The following is a 16,931-nucleotide window of genomic DNA, read 5'->3' on the forward strand; positions in this document are numbered from 1 at the left end:
TTTACCTAAATGAAATACTGGTCCATCCGAAAATGGGTGGCCAGTTGTCGTGTTAAGACATTTTGACAAATTCACTATAATCAATTTCTCCATCTCCATCTTCGTCAAGCATTTCAACGAGTTTGTCAAGGTAAAAGTCACTCATAACTTTCAAGCGCTTCATTCCGTCAATGAATTCCACCCGAGACAAACTGTCACGGAACTGGCCTTCAGGATCCAAACGTTTAAACAGATCAGAGGCGTGAATCTTGTTTTCCTCTAAATAAACTTTAAGGAGATCAAATGGATTTGCCTCCTTCTTCTTGGTAACAAAAGAATCTGACTTTTTGCAACCATGGTGAACGGTAAGACCTGTCCGTTTTTTCAGAACTTTTTCTAGAAGAGCTTCGCAATCGTGATCCAACTTAATGTCCAAAATCGTCAGGACTTTCAATGCTGGGGCACCATTCTTGTACAGCATCTCCAGTATCTTGCTAACACCTTGACAAGCATTAAAAATCAAATTGTGGTTTAGATTCAGCACTTCCAATTTGTCGCTACCCTCGAGTCCCTTAGCGATGTTTTTAATTCCTTCGTCCGAGAGTCGATTGTTGCTAATGTTAAGCTCTTTGATCGTTGAATTTCGCTTCAAAGATTCCCCCAGCTCTGCAGTACCAATGTCATCAAATCCGTTCCAAGAGAGGTCCAATTTTTCCAGCGAATCATTGTACCGCAGGCTCTTAGCAATAGCCTCAGCTCCTCCTCTTCGTATATGATTCCAGCTGAAATTCAGTTCGAGAAGCGAATTGTTGTAAGTAAGAGCAGTTCCGAAAGAAACTCCAGAGGCTTCAGAAAACTTGTTGTAGCTCAAGTTCAAACAATGCAAAGAACTATTGTTCTCCACGCCTTCAGCCAATAGTGCAGCGTCTTTGTCTCCCAGACCATTCCCAGACAGATCCAACTTTCTTATCACCATGTTATTTGGCAGAGCTTCGGCTATAGCCATAATACCTTCCTTTTTGATATTGTTATTTGCCAAGTTCAGCTCGGTAAGAGCTCTGTTCTTTGATAGCAGCTGACCAATGTAAACTCCCCCTTTGGTATTTAGCTCGTTAAACGCAACGTGTAACTTAGAAGTCGTCTTGTTTCTAAGGAGAACAGAGGCAATCGCCTTTGTTCCCATTTCCTTGAGGAAACGATGATTAATCTTGATCTCTTCTTGACCAATCTCATTTCCAAATCGAGAGACTGGGATGACTCCTAGTGTGTCACAAACCTTAAGATATGCTTCTTTATCTGAGCTAACCTCGTCGCCATCAGAAAAGTCATCTTCTTCCAGGTCTGTATCCCAGTGAGAACTGGTGAAGGATCGTGTTTCGTCTTCCTCGTCAACTCTGCTTTGTGTTCTGAGGAGAGCAAGGGTTGAATCCACTTGCTTTATTGTGCTAGAGGCACTGGAACAGGCTGATCGCAAAATCGGTGCTTGGCAATTTGAGTGATTATCTTCGGTGGAATCTCGTCGTGGCATGTCTGCTTTCTCAGAAGAATCTACAAACAGATTGCGTTTAACAAATGATGTATATATCAAAACAATTACTTTTTATAAGTCATACATATGCCGGAACTGTGTGTGGAGTGAACAAATGATCGTCGCAACGTGTTGCAAATTAGCAATATTTTTATTATACACGATGTGGTGCATGAGTTGGTCTCTTTGCTGCTGTTTTTTGTTAGTAACTAATACGGACAACTATAATTTGACCGGGACGTTTTGATAAGATTCATCGGTTAAAATTGATTACCTTCTTTTCAAAATCATCGACTAACGAAGTTTTAACTCGTTGTTTTCAGAACTGAAAACGAGTTTAGCCGTCTTCATTTTGGCACTACCATTTGTCTGAATTGGTTGGTTGGTTGACTCGCATGAATTGAAGCTCTATCCGCTTTCTTCTTAGCCACCAGGCGCGCGCGTGGAATTTAAAATGAGTTGTAATCAAAATTACTGAATATTGCAAGAGATAATGGTCTTGGTCTTCGATTGTTACTGAAAAAAATGTCATTCCACTCACTTCGTTCACTTCACTTCAAACTTGAAAAAAACGATAGCTGATTGCTATATAGAAAACATTGTTTAATGAGAAATCATACGAGTGCACAGCTTGCCTTTGTTTACTGAGCACTCGTCTTCAAACTTCAATGTAAACAAAACATTTCTTTTAGGTGTGCGAAAACATTTGCATGTAAACACATTAGAAAAAGGTTGCTTGAAAGGGTTATTAAAAATAACGAGCGAAGTTGTCAGAAAGAGAAGAGACAAGATCGATATTTCTTTTGCCGTAACTGCAAGCTTTTGCGATAACGAGTGTGTCGAGATCACGGGTTTATTGGAAGCTATTTATTCGAGGACGCAACTGATCAAGAAAATCTAACGAACTCTGCCGCAGCAACTTAAGGTATTGAGTGAGATAAAAAACTGAATCAAGATAAAAGTTGCTAATAAGCTTACCATTCAATCCGGTTCTTTCTCGATTCAAGCTGATCGTCAAATTCTCAGTAATCAAGATCTAGATCTGCAAGGTGTCTAGTTGATATATAAGTGTTCAGTTGCTATGCTGACTGTCTAGGTCGGTTAATTAACTTGTTAAATCTTGACTCATTGTTAGTGATAGCATTGGGATTAGGGCCTTTTGTAAAGGCGTCTCCTGATAGAGAAAAGTTAAATTAATTGTGCAATTTAAAAAGTAACTGGCTAGAAATCTGAAACGAATGCAAAATGTTTTGTCGTTTACTCTTGAAATAGCAGTAAAAACTTTTCCCCGTTGTGAAGTGCACCAAGTGAATGAGACTTTCTTGGAGAATCTTTTACAATTTTGTACGCCGCCAATTGCAATCGCCACTTGAAAGGAGCTAGAGAGTGTACATTTGAATAGGACCGAATTCTTTATAAATTAACATCACTGAACCATCAACTAAACAACAATTCAGTATTGTTACTAGCTCAGTTAGGCGAAATGCAATCAAAACAGGATCAGTCTGTTGAGTCACTTAGATGAAAAGCGTGATTAGTTTGGGTCAAGAGGCTGTGCTGTTTGTTTGATTATAATAACCGAAAACGTGATCTTGGTGTTTTTCCTTGATCATAAACAATCATATAAGAAAACGGATCGTAAGAAACCATTCAAATGACATCAATTTTTTTTACATGAGATTATAGAACTGACAAAGCCTCTCGGAAGTTTTTGTACTATATTTCAACTCAAATCACGCTTTTCTGCTGAAAATCATAGAATACGATACTTTATTACTTCATTCGCATGGCCGTTTGAGGTCTTAGAAAAAAATTCAGCCAGTATGTTTAAATAGGTCCTTGGATAATTACAAAAACCGCATGGCTAATGCGACTCCGTTCCCTGGAACATTGTTTTAAACTTTCAAGATTGGCAACACAAAAAAATATAAACCAACCGGCAAAATAACTTAACTGCTGGTATTAAAGTAACCTTTATTTGTACACAACAACATTAAACGACAACTAAAAAATCATTCTCTTAAAGTCAAATACGGTTTCTTTTAGGTATCGTTTCGTAATTTAAACTAAAACTCTCTCATTTGATCTGTCCAGGATCAGTAGCTCACCTTGTTTAGAAATTATTTAGTGGGATTGACTGGGCTGAGAGGTCTTTTGCAATATTGCACAGTTATATGTGTTTTCGACCCCAGCTTGCTGTTTCAAGAATGCCATGGGCACAGCTGGTGTTAGTTTTTTTTAGGTATAGGAGTTTCTCCTTAAATTATAAGCAAACTTTTAGATGTTTAAAGAAATAATTGAACTTGACCAACGGTGCAGTGCGGAAGCGCCTTCTTCATTCTTCATTTCAACTCGCGACATTCAAAGTCAGCGGGCTTAAATTGCGAATGGAATCAATCATTGCAATTCTTAAGTTGATGGATCTTCCTTATGTGTTTTTCTGTGTTTCCTTCCAGACGGTTTGTTTATACGATATCTCTTGTCTTCTCCGGCAGCTTGAGCCGCTCTAGCCCCTTCCGCGGTCTTGGCCTCTACGGTGATTGGTCCGAACCCTACGTTTGAGTTTACGAGTGTCTCTCCTTCAGAGCTGGGAACTTCCTCAGTAGAGTAGGACCCTTCCTGTGTGATACCCTCATGTCCCATAAGTTCTGGTTTTATTCCATCAAGCTCTTCCTCCCTAAAGTCGTGTAAACGCCTTCGGTATTGAGGTCTGCGGAGGATATGCCTCGAGTAGCTTGGGTAGCCAAGTCTGAGAGGATGGCGGAAAAGTGATCTGTCTTGGAGTAAACCCCGTGATGGAAGACCTTGAAACGAGTTTATATCATTTCGAGGACGAGAAAACGCGTTCGAAATCAAAGGCGACATCAAACTTGAAGGGGTGAAAGATGACGACGTCAAAGATGGCGCCAGAGGTGATACCATACGCTGCGATACCACTGACGACGACCTACCAGCCAAGCTGTTTTCCAGGGGTGTCACCAGAGATGATGTCATATAGCGGACAGGTGTTGAGTCCAAGGGAAAGATATTCCCCAGCTGCTGTGTTCCTCCCATGCCTACCTGTTGCTGTATGCCTGCGGGCTGCATGCCTACCTGTTGCTGTATGCCTGCGGGCTGCATGCCTACCTGTTGCTCCATGCCTACTGGCTGCATCCCTAACGACTGTCGTGTGAACGGCTGCTCCTGTAGCAACTGCTGCTGAAGTTGTAGCTGACGTAACTGCAGGGCTTGTGGCTGCAAGGCTTGCTGAGTGAGCATTGGTTGCAACGGCTGCAACTGCTGGAGCGTTTCAAGGGCTGGTGTCAGTACCAGCTGCCGCTTGTAGTTTTGAGCCATATCGTCTTGTAATAAATCATCCACGCTGCTTGGATCTTCAGCAGCTAGAATTGGCTCAACTAGTGTTTGTCGCTTGACTTTCCTCTTGTCCTTTATGTGCTCTCGCCGGTGGTGTTTCTTCACTTTCTTATCTGATGCTCCAGGAACCTTGGATCTGCCTACCATTGGAGAGCGCTGCAGTAGTGAGGAAAGATCGACATATCGGGCCAAGGGTTGCTGACCGATTAATGACGACCCTGCAAAAAATAAACGAATTACATAATATTTTCGTGATCAACTCATTATATTGTGAGATATTAAGTTTTACTCGCCGAAGCGGGGAGATGTGACGAGAAGACGGCGGCGACCACACAGACGACGCCGAACACCTGAACATCGCAGCATGGGGCACCAGAACAGGATGGAGTGAAGAGAGACGCAAGCCGCGCCGGAGGGGGGGGCCAAGAGCAAGCCAGCGCGGGGGAGTCGAGCGACTGAGAACGGAAATATAATGTGAAATATTAAGTTTTTTTCGTCAAGTGGCAGATCTACTAAGATAAGGGACCCTACCCTAGTGCAGTAGTGCAATGGGCGAAAAATAATTTTTTTTTTGGAAATACTTATTAACTTTTTCGAAAATTCATAATATTGTCGATTTCTCTACTTTAACGTTAGTTTAGGACGCGAAGTAAATCTTGTACTGGCTTTTTTTTCAATGACTATTTTTCTTTTTCTAAGTTTCTTATGGCAGTGTCAAATTATAAAAATTAGAAAAGCAAGTGGCAAGTGTATCAATTCTTTACCATAACCCATAGAAAACGCGCATATTCATTGGCTATTGAAGCAGATAAAACCGATCGATATTGCACTTTTCGTTTCGCAATTTACCATGGCGTACCGTGCTTTGTTAAATTTAACATGAATTCCAATTGTCAGGCATTAAATGTTCGTGTAATATACGTCAGGTAATTTTGTGTCGCGTCATCCGGGTCACTTGGTGCACACTTGCAGGACAGTTGTCACGGACGATCCCTAATACGAAGTACAAGCACTAGTAAAGAAATGTATGCACCATTTGCGTGTTCTACGCCAATGAAAACCATGCAGAGCTTTGCAAGACCAATCAATGAATGAATGGAATTTAAAAGGGGTAATGTTAAGCTAGTCACATATACGGTTCTCGCTCTTTGTAACGAAACGATAGATGCGTGACTTTCACATCAGAAAAGGCTGTCTGTCGCTCAAGCGCTTGTTTTTCAAGTTTATTTTTTTGTACCAAGGAGTTGTATATTGAGGAAACTATGCTACGGACAAAGCCATTTTTTCTTTTATTTTTGTCGCTCGTAACCTGTATTAATCTTACTCAGCCATAACCATCCCTGTTTTATTATAACTTTTAGAAGTCTGTTATTTTGAGGTTTCGTTCAAGTTGAAAGTAATTTTTTACATAAAAAGGACTAAAAATATTGTAACTACACTCCTTTAGAAACGAAATGTAACCACGAATAACAGTAGCATTTATAAGTTCAGTTTTTGAGAAACATACCAAGCAATCCGTTGGTCTGGGGAAGACTATTTTGTGCGCTATAAAGTTGAGCCAATGGCGAAGGGATGTATGCTCTTCCATAACCCATCATAGCACCACCATACTGTGCTGCTCGTAGGTCTGGTGTTCCAAAACCCAGACCACTTCCTTCTGTATTCACACGCGGTGCGCCTAATGCACTACCGTACTGCAAGTCTTGTAAGGAATTCAAGCTTCTTTGCCTCAAGAGGGAGTTATATAGTGACGCAAGGCCATTCAACTCGCTGTAAAGCCTTTGATAGCCTCGCAAGATATCAGAGTTATCTTCGTCTTTTGTAGGACTTTGCGAAGGTAAAAGGCTTCTTGAAAGACCAGACTCTTGAAGACTTTGCTGAGGGATGAGCTGTGAGGGTAATGCAGATAACCCTGCTGCTTGAGGACTTTGTCGGACACCGTAAGCTCCCAGTCCTGAACCAAATAGAGCATACTGAGGTAAGGCACCATATCCATAAGCTCCGTAAGCACCTAGAGCTCCGAGAGAAGCGAGCGACGAAGGTTGTGCGAACTTGGGAACCGCAGAAATAAATTGACGTTTCCGAGATTTGGAAACCCTTTTGTGCTCACTTGTACGCGGAATATCCGACTTGTGCGTTCTGACTTCGGTTTCATCTTTGCCTGGTCTTGGAAACTTATGTCGTTTTATCCCGTTGTAAAACCAGTTTTGACCGAACGGAGCAAACGGTAAGTGGTATCCACTATGATAAAACATGGCCGGGTGATGATGAACGACCGGAGGTGGTGCATAGTGCTGGGCCAGGTGTATTGCTGGGTGAAATATTGGAATGGCTGGGGTACCAGGCTTTGCTACAACTTGAAGAGACGCCGGCTTAGCGTTGACTTTCACTCCAGCAGGGTTGGCATTCACTTCAATCTCAGCGGCTTTGTCGTCGACTTGAAAATGTGACGGTTCACCGGTTTGAGTCACTGTTCCACCTTCTTCAGGTAATGGTCTTGGTTTAACGCGCCCATTAAAAGCGAACAAACAAAGAATACACACTGTCAACCGAAGTCCATCGCCGCAAAACAATATCATGCTTGCAGGTCAACAATATATATTGTTGTTCGTTATTTTGGTTTAGAAAAGAAAACACATTTCTATTCCTCAATAAAAGAAAACATAAACGGAAACCTTGTGGTTCACGGCTTCTCTTGGATATTTTGCGGTGAGATCATGTAAATGGTAAATAATAAATAACATTTAGCCACTATATACCAACAAGTGGCCCTATTCTTTCAAATCACTTTCTATCATCATTTTTATAAATGCCATATTACTATGGCGGTGGGCGTTACTCTGCTTTAAGAGCTCGAGTTGATAAGAATGTATGGAATACATAAAAAGGTAGGACTGGGCTCAAAAAATAACAATCCGATATGAATCAGTTTATAAGAATCCCACTGCAGGACACATGTTAATCAATGCGGAAAATAACTGACCCTTGTGGAAAAATCAAATTCTTTTAACAGTGTTTGTTTTTAATTATTTTTACTGTATTAGATCTAACTTTATTTAAGTGCCTTTGTATTAAGTTTTAACAAATAGTCAGGAACAGAAAATAGAAATTAGCGAGGCATTCCTGTAACCCACTGGCCATGGCTACAATATGATCCATTTTACTGAGAAAGATCAATGAAAGCGAAGCATTCAAAGTCTTAATAAGGAACGAGAACTGATATTGTTATGCTTATGGTACCGATCACCAGATATTCAAAAGGCCTCAGCAAAAACAAGAAAAAAATCTTCCGCAAGGACTAATACTTTCTAGGAAAATGGAAGCTTTTGACTTCTTGGCTGTTGATTTGTACTTATTTACTTATCCTCATCGGGCCATGAGGACCGTCTCTTGAGGGTAGACGATAAAGCCTAGTTAAATAGTACTCCGGTTATGAGAACCACAAACTGCGAAAGTTTGACTTTGCCTCCTAGGTACTGTAGGTCGTTTTGAACCACAGTCTATGTAATGACAATCACTTTTATCAGTGCAATACCTGACCCTACTCGCAAGGTTGTAATCAGAGTTGTAACCTCAGCTGGTGAAGCGTTTGCATCGCTATGCACCAATATCCTAAGGGACAGTGGGTTCGGCTCATATTAAACTTGATACAGTGGAACCGACGACCGACGAACGAACGAGAAGAGCCCGGCAGAAGAAGGGACGGCCCCGACGACCCGAACGAAACGCCCCCGGCATATCGTTATATCGGGGTTCCACTGTATTAACTGTTTGACAACTTTCAAGTTCTGTTTGAGCAAAGATGCCTTGATGTTTTTCAAGCCTAATTAAAAACCTTATTTCTTACCATTCACCAACAGCTTTGTTTGGTTTACCGGGAAACGTTGTTAGCCGAGGTGATCTCCTTCCAAAATGGATCAACAATGTGAAAAAAACAGCCAATGAAAACACAATGATACGCCATTCTTTCCCTCTGTAGTATTTTAGTTTATTACGGTACCCCAAGCAATTAATACCTGAATGAAGAAACGTTGACCTGTAAAAAGCATAAACTATGAACTGTGCGACCCAAATGTTTAGTGACCGAAATCGAAAAAATTAACAATCCCTGTTTGTAAAAGAATAACCATTATGATACGACAGGATGCATAAATCAGGCTCTTAAGGTTCCAAAAGGAAAAAAATATCTTGATTATCAGTAAATGGAAGGCTACTATGCTCATTAGTGCTGTCTACCCAGGATCCCATTCGGTCTTATCGTTCATGGTTTTTGTTTTTCACGGGGTAAATATTTCACGATACCATATTGGTTTGGTGAGCTATATGTGGCAGAAACCAAGGACTTGTATAGAAATCAAAAGTCAAATACGTCTTCAGGTCAATTTTTTTTTTTACATTTACGAGACTCAAGACCGCCACAAATGACTGTTTTTCCGGCGAGGTTAATTGGTTAAATGTAAACATTCCGACAACTTAAACTACAACACTTCAAAACTTCCAGCACATCAATGTTGAACCGAAAATGATAGCTTCTTTTATTTTTACTGGGCTTGTCTACTTACAACGGGTGGCGTTGTAAACCGAAATAAGGAATATTAAGTTTTGACAAGTTTTGATTCTTTCAAAGAGCGACAATTAAACGGAATATGTTTAAGGGGAGCGTTAATCAAACAAACAAGGCGGAAGCAATTATTTCCACAAATCTTAAGTTTTATTTTCACAATTGCTTAAAACAAAATGGGTAACTTCTTTAACTGCGGATAAAAATCATTTAAGAGGTAGCCGTCCTTGAAGCCTATTTGGCTCTGGTGTAGTCTCGGACACAGCAAGGTGTACTACACACGTGACATTTAAGACGTGAGGGTCGTCTATATTTTTCATTCAAAATGTCAACATGTCAATCTCCGCAAGGATTTGATAAAAATCCCTTCTGAGTCTTTTGGAATCGCTTAAAAATCATTCCTTTGATTGTAGAGCATCTCTAAATATGGCGACCACTGCTTGGCACTTTCAGGGTACCTCTTCTGTAAATAGAAAGAAAATGATATTGTTTACCTTACAGACTACAAACAAACACAAAGGTATAAGTTAAAACACACAAACAAACAAACAAACAAACAGAAAATATTCATCTGAAAAAATGTCACTATTTACTGGACTTTACTGGTAAGAACTCTAGGATGCATTGAGAGAACATTTATGTAAACGAAATAAGTACCAAAGCTTATAGTTTGTGGTTTCGTGTAATAGCTTATCTAATAATGAGTTCCAATGTTAGTCGCTGTCGCTATCTAAGAGGCAACGATGACACGAGTTCTAAAGACATGTTATTACTCTATTTTAAGTATTTTTCAAATGCAAACCGCTTCTCAGTTCGAAGACAATTTACAACCAAAGACAACATTATCGATAAGTGTTTTATTGTGACTCAGTGCCTCTTTGCGGAAGCTATGATCGAACGTGTTTCTTTTGATGCATCTACTGATTTTTTTTCCAAGTACCATTCATATTGAGTGACATAAAAAGCAATGACAATTTATTTTTTGGTAAAGAATATTCGTATCATTACTTTCCAGCCAGGATATAGGTTCGCTGTTTTGTCACTGCGAAAAACACTACCATGAACAGATTTTTCTTGCGGGAAAACAATACGTAGCACCAGAAATAGAAGAGGAAGCGATTTATTATTAATCAACCTGCAAAGCTCTAACTTAGACAAAGCTAAATTCACTGAAGCGGTATCGTAAGACCTGCTCCATAAAACAACATCAATGCGATTTGAAGAAGAAAAAGAAACCCTTTCTATGTAAAAAAACAATCATTGTAAATATGCGTGGATGAAAGAACACAATGTTTTCGTAAATATGGTCCTTGGGCAGAGGGTACAAATGTCCCAAATCCCAGTGCCAGTTCTACTGTTTATTTGTTTGTGATTCCCAGTCCCAGTGACCCAAATCCTACTATCCCAGTGAAAATTTGCCCAAATCCCAGGCCCATCTAGACGAAATATTAAGCCAATCGTATACCAAGAAGGTAACCTCACACCTCTCGTCTGCTACATGCGCATAAAAAAAATTAGGAGCGAAAGTCAATTAGTGACAAACAAACGCAGCTATTGCCACTGGCTTCTTTGGGATTTATAAATTACAAAAGTAGCCCTGCAATTTCTGATGCATTTGCTTTATACCGGGAGTATATTCACGCTCGGGCCTTTTTGTCGTTTCATAAAATATTTTACCTACCATTTCAGTAAAGCATCGAATTTTATTGTCCTGGCCGCGGAATCTCTGTTTTCTTGACAATGGCGGCATTTCTTCCACCGTCGAGAGGGTTTCGTGTAAGGTACCCTTTGGTTATCTTTCTAAGCCTTCCAGGGATAAAAGAGCGGGGAACAGCCGACCTAGCCTCTTCTCCACCGCCGAGACCACCCGCACCGCCGAGACCACCCGCCATTGGCGAACCCATCGCGCCACCAAGACCTCCAAGACCACCAGGGAGCTCCTCAGGAGCAGCCTGTCCACCAAGACCACCTAGACCACCCAGACCTCCAGCCTCAGAAAAGCCGTTGGCTCCAGCGGGGGAACCTTCGTTTCCACCAAGGCCTGCAGCACCTCCGAGACTTGCTCCAGCGAGTCCTGCAAGGCTATCAGCACCAGGTCCCATTTCCCCGCCTTGTCCGCCCTCTGAGAACGAGCTCGGGTTGAATCCTTCTCCGAAAGCCTTCGCAGAAAGATCGCCAAAAGCCTCACCACCTGGATTTCCGCCTTCCAAGGGGTTTCCATGACCACCAGCCAAGTCGCCTAATCCTGCGGGACTCGCAGCACCGTGCTCGTTTGGATGAACAAATATTACGGAGTCACCATTGGGTCCGGAGTTAGCATTGGAGAACATTTGACGCCTTGGCCTTACGGATGCTTCTTGTACGGATCTTGTACTAACTTTCTTCTCTTCTTCTGGTTGAGGCGTCTCTCCGCTATCTTCTTGGGACTCTCCACTTGATTCTACTGTCGTTGTTGGCGTGGCATCCGTTGCCGCCTTTTCATGCTCTTCTTCCTCGTGTTTTGTTTCTTCATGTCCACTGCTCGGCGCAACCTCATCTTCTGCAGTCTTCACGCCATTCTCCTCTTTAGATTCAGCAGCTTTAGCGATCTTTGATCGCTTTTTCCATCCACCATAAGGATGAACAATATGAGGCTGGTGAATCACAATTGGAGGACGATGGTAGATTGTAGGTGGAGAGGTGACATGCACAGCCGGGAAGTGGTTTCCAGCATTTATGATAGGTACGGGTGGCCCGAGATGCACAGCAGGAACATGGGGACGTACATGAATAGCTGGGACATGGGATGGGACATTTATAACTGGAACATGTGGTCCAATATGGACTGCAGGTACGTGAGGTCCAATATGAACCGGAGGATAATGTGGACCAACGTGAATGGGAGGAGTGTGAGGTCCGACATTCACTGTATGGGGGAATGGATGCCAACCATACCATTGACGTTTGACTCTCTGTGAAATGATTTCACGCTTGGACTTGCCTTTATGTTTGTGAGATTCACTCTCGTCTTCTTCGGAGTCATTGTCACTATCTTCATTGTCCTCTTCATCATTTTCAGGTATTGTTGAGCGTCCGAAGAAACCGGGTCCGTGACCATACCCACCATACCCACCGTACCCTCCTCCGTAGCCTGCAAAGCCTCCATAACCTCCATATCCACCAAGTCCGCACATCCCTCCAGGGCATTGAAAGTGTGGCTGATGGAAAACAAGAGGCGGTTGATGATAAACTGTCGATGGGGACATAACGTGCACCGGCGGACCACTGAGCGCGTTAACGGCGTGAACGGGCGGTGTCATATGAACAAAAGGCATATGAGGCCTGACGTGTAGAAGAGGTGCGTTTGTTCCATAGTGAAGACTTGGAACTCGAGGACTTAGATGAACAGCGGGCACATGTGGTCCAATATGAACCGGGGGTGCGTTTGGTCCAATATTCACGGGCGGACTATGTGGGCCCAACACTGCCGTGTGTTCGTATGGATGAAAACCTTGTAAATGAGGGTAAGCAATAACTTGAAGCTTTGAAGGCTTGGCTTGAACCTTCACTCCTTCGGGATCAGCATTTACAACTAACTCTGGCGGTTTTTCATGAACGGTGTAACGAACGGAATTTTTTCTTGGGCTTCGTTTGCTCTTTTCTCGTTTTGATAAAACGCCGGTGGAAAAACTAAACAGTACTACCCCCAGTAGACATAGCCATAATCCCCGAAAGGCCGCCATATCGGGGAAATGTAAACTTGTAAACAAATACGGCCTTCTAGATTCTGTTTAAGCACAATAAGTCAAAACACAAGAGATCTGTCGATGGTCTTCGTGGTCCAACCGAGATTACTTCACTCCCAGGGAATTTTCTGCAATGATTTAATCTTTTATCATCTCATCGCACGTGGCAATTAGTTTTCACGGAAGAATAGCAGTTTATGGCAGCGTCACATCACACAATGAAACCACCAGCGGTTATTTTTCAAACAGCAGGTTTATTTAGGAATATGCTTTTCTTACTGGAAGAACCGTGTTAACGCTAATCAGCGAACAAATAGTAGATCAATAAATTTTTCACGGACAGTTTTGCTCTATTGACTCCCGTGTAATTGTGTGTGTAAAAAAGAGGTTATTGACAAGAAAAACATGAAAATTTCTACGGTTTTTACACTCTTTTACCAGAATGATAAGCGAAAATCTCCTGGCAAATGATAATTTTCACAAAAGATGACAATAACATGTTTTCTTTAGAGGTGTCTCGCCCTTTCCAACTATGAGCCTGAAAACAATAATTTAAAAGTTGTTAAACCTAATCTTTTGAGTTCGTTAAATCAGGTCTAAAAATTTACAACGAAGACATTTGCGGTAAAATATGTGTCATTACAACTTAACCTAGACAAAGTCGTTGTACGATCATCAATAGAATTTTGCATGGTTCGTTATGCACCAACAACTGAAGACAAAACAATCCAATTCGATGTTGATATTTTTCTTTTTTGGAGTTATTATGACTACTGAAGCGAAGATCTGTTCACAATGTAAACCGTTTTCCTCACAAAGGCAGTGTTGTCGCTAATAACAAATACAAAATGCTTTCTACAGTTTTTATATCAGGGCCATTTAACGAACAACCATTATAACAAACGAGCACCGATTTTTGTTTACAGCGTGACCGATAAAATTACGGCACGAACAGATCAACTAACTAGAAAAGAGAAAGCTATCAAAGTTAACTTACTACATATTAGAATTACAAATAAACGAAATTAAAGCTAAAGGCACTTTGAGTTATCATTCCCCGGATAGAAAACAATGAAAAATATAAAAATTTAAGGACCAGCACAGTTTTGTTTTAAATTAAAAGAACTTAAGTACACGTGCGTATTTATACTTTTTCTCAAGTCCGCAAACATGCGATAAAAATCAAATTATCATAATTGTTCTTTTATTGGTTTTTATTATGTCTGTGAGAGTTAAGACGAAACGCGATAAATACAAGACATAAAGATACAAACAACTGACAAACAAGGATAGACAGGTACCAATACACATTAAATTTTAAACCCTGTATTTCGGAAACCAAAGCTCTTCCCACAAAATCGTTTTGTGAAGGAAAAACTTGATTGTAACGATAAACTGTTTAAATTGTTTGTTTTTAATGGAAAAGGTTTAATCCTAAAACCCGAATATATACTGACGACGAAAATTAAATGTCTCAGCCTACTGCAGTTTCGTTTCCTTACAATTTTTAAAATTAGGGAGTGCAACGAAGCATTTCTAAAGCAAGTCTTAATTTCAACTGAAGTCGCGTTTTTAAGGTCCATGGACGAATAGGCTGGAAAGCACTGCCATGAAGTCAAATCAACACAAATTAATTCAAGGCTGTTCACCAGCGCTTAACACAAACAAACATGCCAGCAAACAAGTCGTCTTGCAGGTTTCTCTATTATACGGTCATATGAAGGTTTTCCCTCGCTATGTTTTTATTCTCATTTCTTGTACGCTAAACTTTGCACTGTTATTTCAAGGAGAAATCAGGTGCTGATCACTGTCACAGTTTACACGGTTAAGTTTTGCTGGTGACTGTGCTTCGATGGATCACAAGCCCCCTTTGTAGCTGGGGGCCATTTAACCATATAACCTCAGTCAAGAACGTGTAGCCTGTGTACTAAGCTTTCCCGAACCAATGAAGAGTTTTCCACATTTTGTCCTCGCTTCGATATTCGCGCTCCCAAAATGCGGGAATAATGCTTGTTACGCCGGCTAAAAAGTGCGTGCTTTAAGCCACTCGCCTGAGTTTAAGGATGGAAAGGGCAGAAGGAATCCGCAATTTTACGAACTCAAGATAAAGTAGTTCAAAGCCTATGGTACCGTACACTTTTTTTATTTATCAATCACCTGCTCTTTCTAAATGTGTCTTTATCAGTATAAACAAAGCTGACAATTTCAAACTGTTTGCGCGCGCGCCGAAATCAAGTTTAATTTAGCGCACACCGTTCTCCGTTCAGTTGAATAAAGTAAAGTGAGATTATAGTTCGTGGCGTTACTCTTGCCAGTTTTAAGAACATTTTCTAATGCTTATCTAACCGCCTCCGCCGGAAAGTGGGCGTCCAAGCACTTCAGGTATCGACAAAATCACTGAAGTAGATTCAGATTTTGTCGCCACCCGTAAAGCACAGAGTTGAACTTTACATTTCAGATTTTCCACAGCTTTTTTGGCTGAACAAGCAATGAAAATAGGACTTCATTGCAATAGCGAAGCGCGCGAGATCTAAAAACAGAATGCAAATGAATAATTATAACCCCCACGAGGCTCAGGAAACATCAGCGTGTTATAAGAGAAATAGAAGGAATCTAGGCAAAGTTTTCGTTTGATGAAAGTGTTAATTAACACCGGCTGTTTGAGAAAGTGTTTACGGAAAATCGTCCGCCATTTTGGTTTGTTTGTTTGAGTCTTGTCTGAGTCGTGAAGTCACTCGCGCGCTTCGCTATCGTTTTATCATAATCTCGTACCTAGTCTCTCTCACTGTTTAAGAAAGAAAATCGGGAAAAGACGGGACGGCGACTGGTACATTTACCCCACACAGCGGTCAAACGCAGCGCGCGTGCGCAGTTCCTGTGTAATTTCCGCCAAAATTTTCCATACAAAGTCTTAAAGTTTCCGAAAACTTTCGCTTTAAAGCCAAAATTTAACGCCGTCCCTGGAAAGTTAAGGTTTATACGCCGCTTATGGATTGAAAATTTGATAATTTGATCTCCACTGAGTGCCCCAGCTTGAAATGTTCTTTCACCGTCCTATTTCTTTAACAATTTCTTACAAAAGTTTGCCCACTTTCAAGTCGAAAGTTCGAGGCGGCAAAGACCGGATGTGACGTCATTTTTTGCGTTTGACCGCTGTGAACATTTACCCACTGTATAATGAACAAATGGCAAATGAAACCTAAAGTTCTGTCAACGTACTGTAACAGTTTAGAATAATAATACTGATATGCAATACCAATAGGCAATACTGATATTGTTGCACAATCAGTGTCTTTTAAGCCAGTATTATGTCCCAGCCTTAAAAGGCTGCAGAAAGAAAATGATTTGTAACAACTATGGGATTTAGCCTAAAACAAAAATTGTACCAAACTTAAATCAAATCAAATGATCTTACTGTAAATTCAGTATTTTTGGTAGTTTTCACATTATTACATCTCAACACTGGTGGGTATAATTTGCTTAATATGTGTTTAAGATATCTTTGTATAAAGTCTTGCAAACTTCCTCAAGAGCAATTGGGTTCTTTAACCATTATCAGCAATATAATCTTTGGAAATATCCACTTAAATGATTGGAAAATTGTTCCTGCGACAAATGGTCAACTGCCAAATTTCAGTACACTGTCCACAGCCCTCTATTTTTTCGTGTTTTTTTCGATTGATGAGCGTGTGGTAAGAACGACGAGAGAACTGGCCATGGACGCCCCCCTCCCCCCGCACGCTCGCGCTTCACGCTCGCTTCGTTTGCTTTTTTTGCGTTGAAA

General features: G+C 41.0%; 3 protein-coding genes across 3 annotated transcripts; all 3 read right to left on the minus strand.

The window, feature by feature from the left end:
- Positions 1 to 9: 9 nt before the first annotated feature.
- Positions 10 to 2,582, minus strand: LOC144643882 (uncharacterized). The gene is made up of 2 exons (XM_078503269.1): positions 2,486 to 2,582; positions 10 to 1,527 (listed from the first exon to the last, which is right to left on the minus strand). Exon 2 carries the CDS (start codon positions 1,505 to 1,507, stop codon positions 53 to 55), a length of 1,455 nt encoding a protein of 484 aa, XP_078359395.1. The 5' UTR covers positions 1,508 to 1,527; positions 2,486 to 2,582; the 3' UTR covers positions 10 to 52.
- Positions 2,583 to 3,435: 853 nt separating this feature from the next.
- Positions 3,436 to 8,505, minus strand: LOC144643884 (uncharacterized). The gene is made up of 2 exons (XM_078503271.1): positions 6,369 to 8,505; positions 3,436 to 5,079 (listed from the first exon to the last, which is right to left on the minus strand). The coding sequence occupies exons 1-2, from the start codon at positions 7,438 to 7,440 to the stop codon at positions 3,917 to 3,919; spliced, it is 2,235 nt and encodes a 744-aa protein (XP_078359397.1). The 5' UTR covers positions 7,441 to 8,505; the 3' UTR covers positions 3,436 to 3,916.
- A 1,045-nt stretch (positions 8,506 to 9,550) lies between these two features.
- LOC144643885 (uncharacterized) lies at positions 9,551 to 13,870 on the minus strand. The gene is made up of 2 exons (XM_078503272.1): positions 11,104 to 13,870; positions 9,551 to 9,885 (listed from the first exon to the last, which is right to left on the minus strand). The coding sequence occupies exon 1, from the start codon at positions 13,142 to 13,144 to the stop codon at positions 11,126 to 11,128; it is 2,019 nt and encodes a 672-aa protein (XP_078359398.1). The 5' UTR covers positions 13,145 to 13,870; the 3' UTR covers positions 9,551 to 9,885; positions 11,104 to 11,125.
- Between the last annotated feature and the right edge of the window lie 3,061 nt (positions 13,871 to 16,931).

This window comes from Oculina patagonica, chromosome 2, assembly GCF_052425735.1.
Source record: "Oculina patagonica isolate OP01 chromosome 2, crgOcupat, whole genome shotgun sequence".
Taxonomy (NCBI): domain Eukaryota; kingdom Metazoa; phylum Cnidaria; class Anthozoa; order Scleractinia; family Oculinidae; genus Oculina; species Oculina patagonica.

Excerpts from the sequence above, each read along its gene's own strand:
- LOC144643882 (XM_078503269.1), bottom strand. The coding sequence starts at position 1,507 with ATGCCACGACGAGATTCCACCGAAGATAATCACTCAAATTGCCAAGCA.
- LOC144643884 (XM_078503271.1), bottom strand. The coding sequence starts at position 7,440 with ATGATATTGTTTTGCGGCGATGGACTTCGGTTGACAGTGTGTATTCTT. Across the intron at positions 5,080-6,368 it reads CCAGACCAACGGATTGCTTG|GGTCGTCATTAATCGGTCAG; the intron begins GTATGTTTCTCA and ends TATTTTTTGCAG.
- LOC144643885 (XM_078503272.1), bottom strand. The coding sequence starts at position 13,144 with ATGGCGGCCTTTCGGGGATTATGGCTATGTCTACTGGGGGTAGTACTG.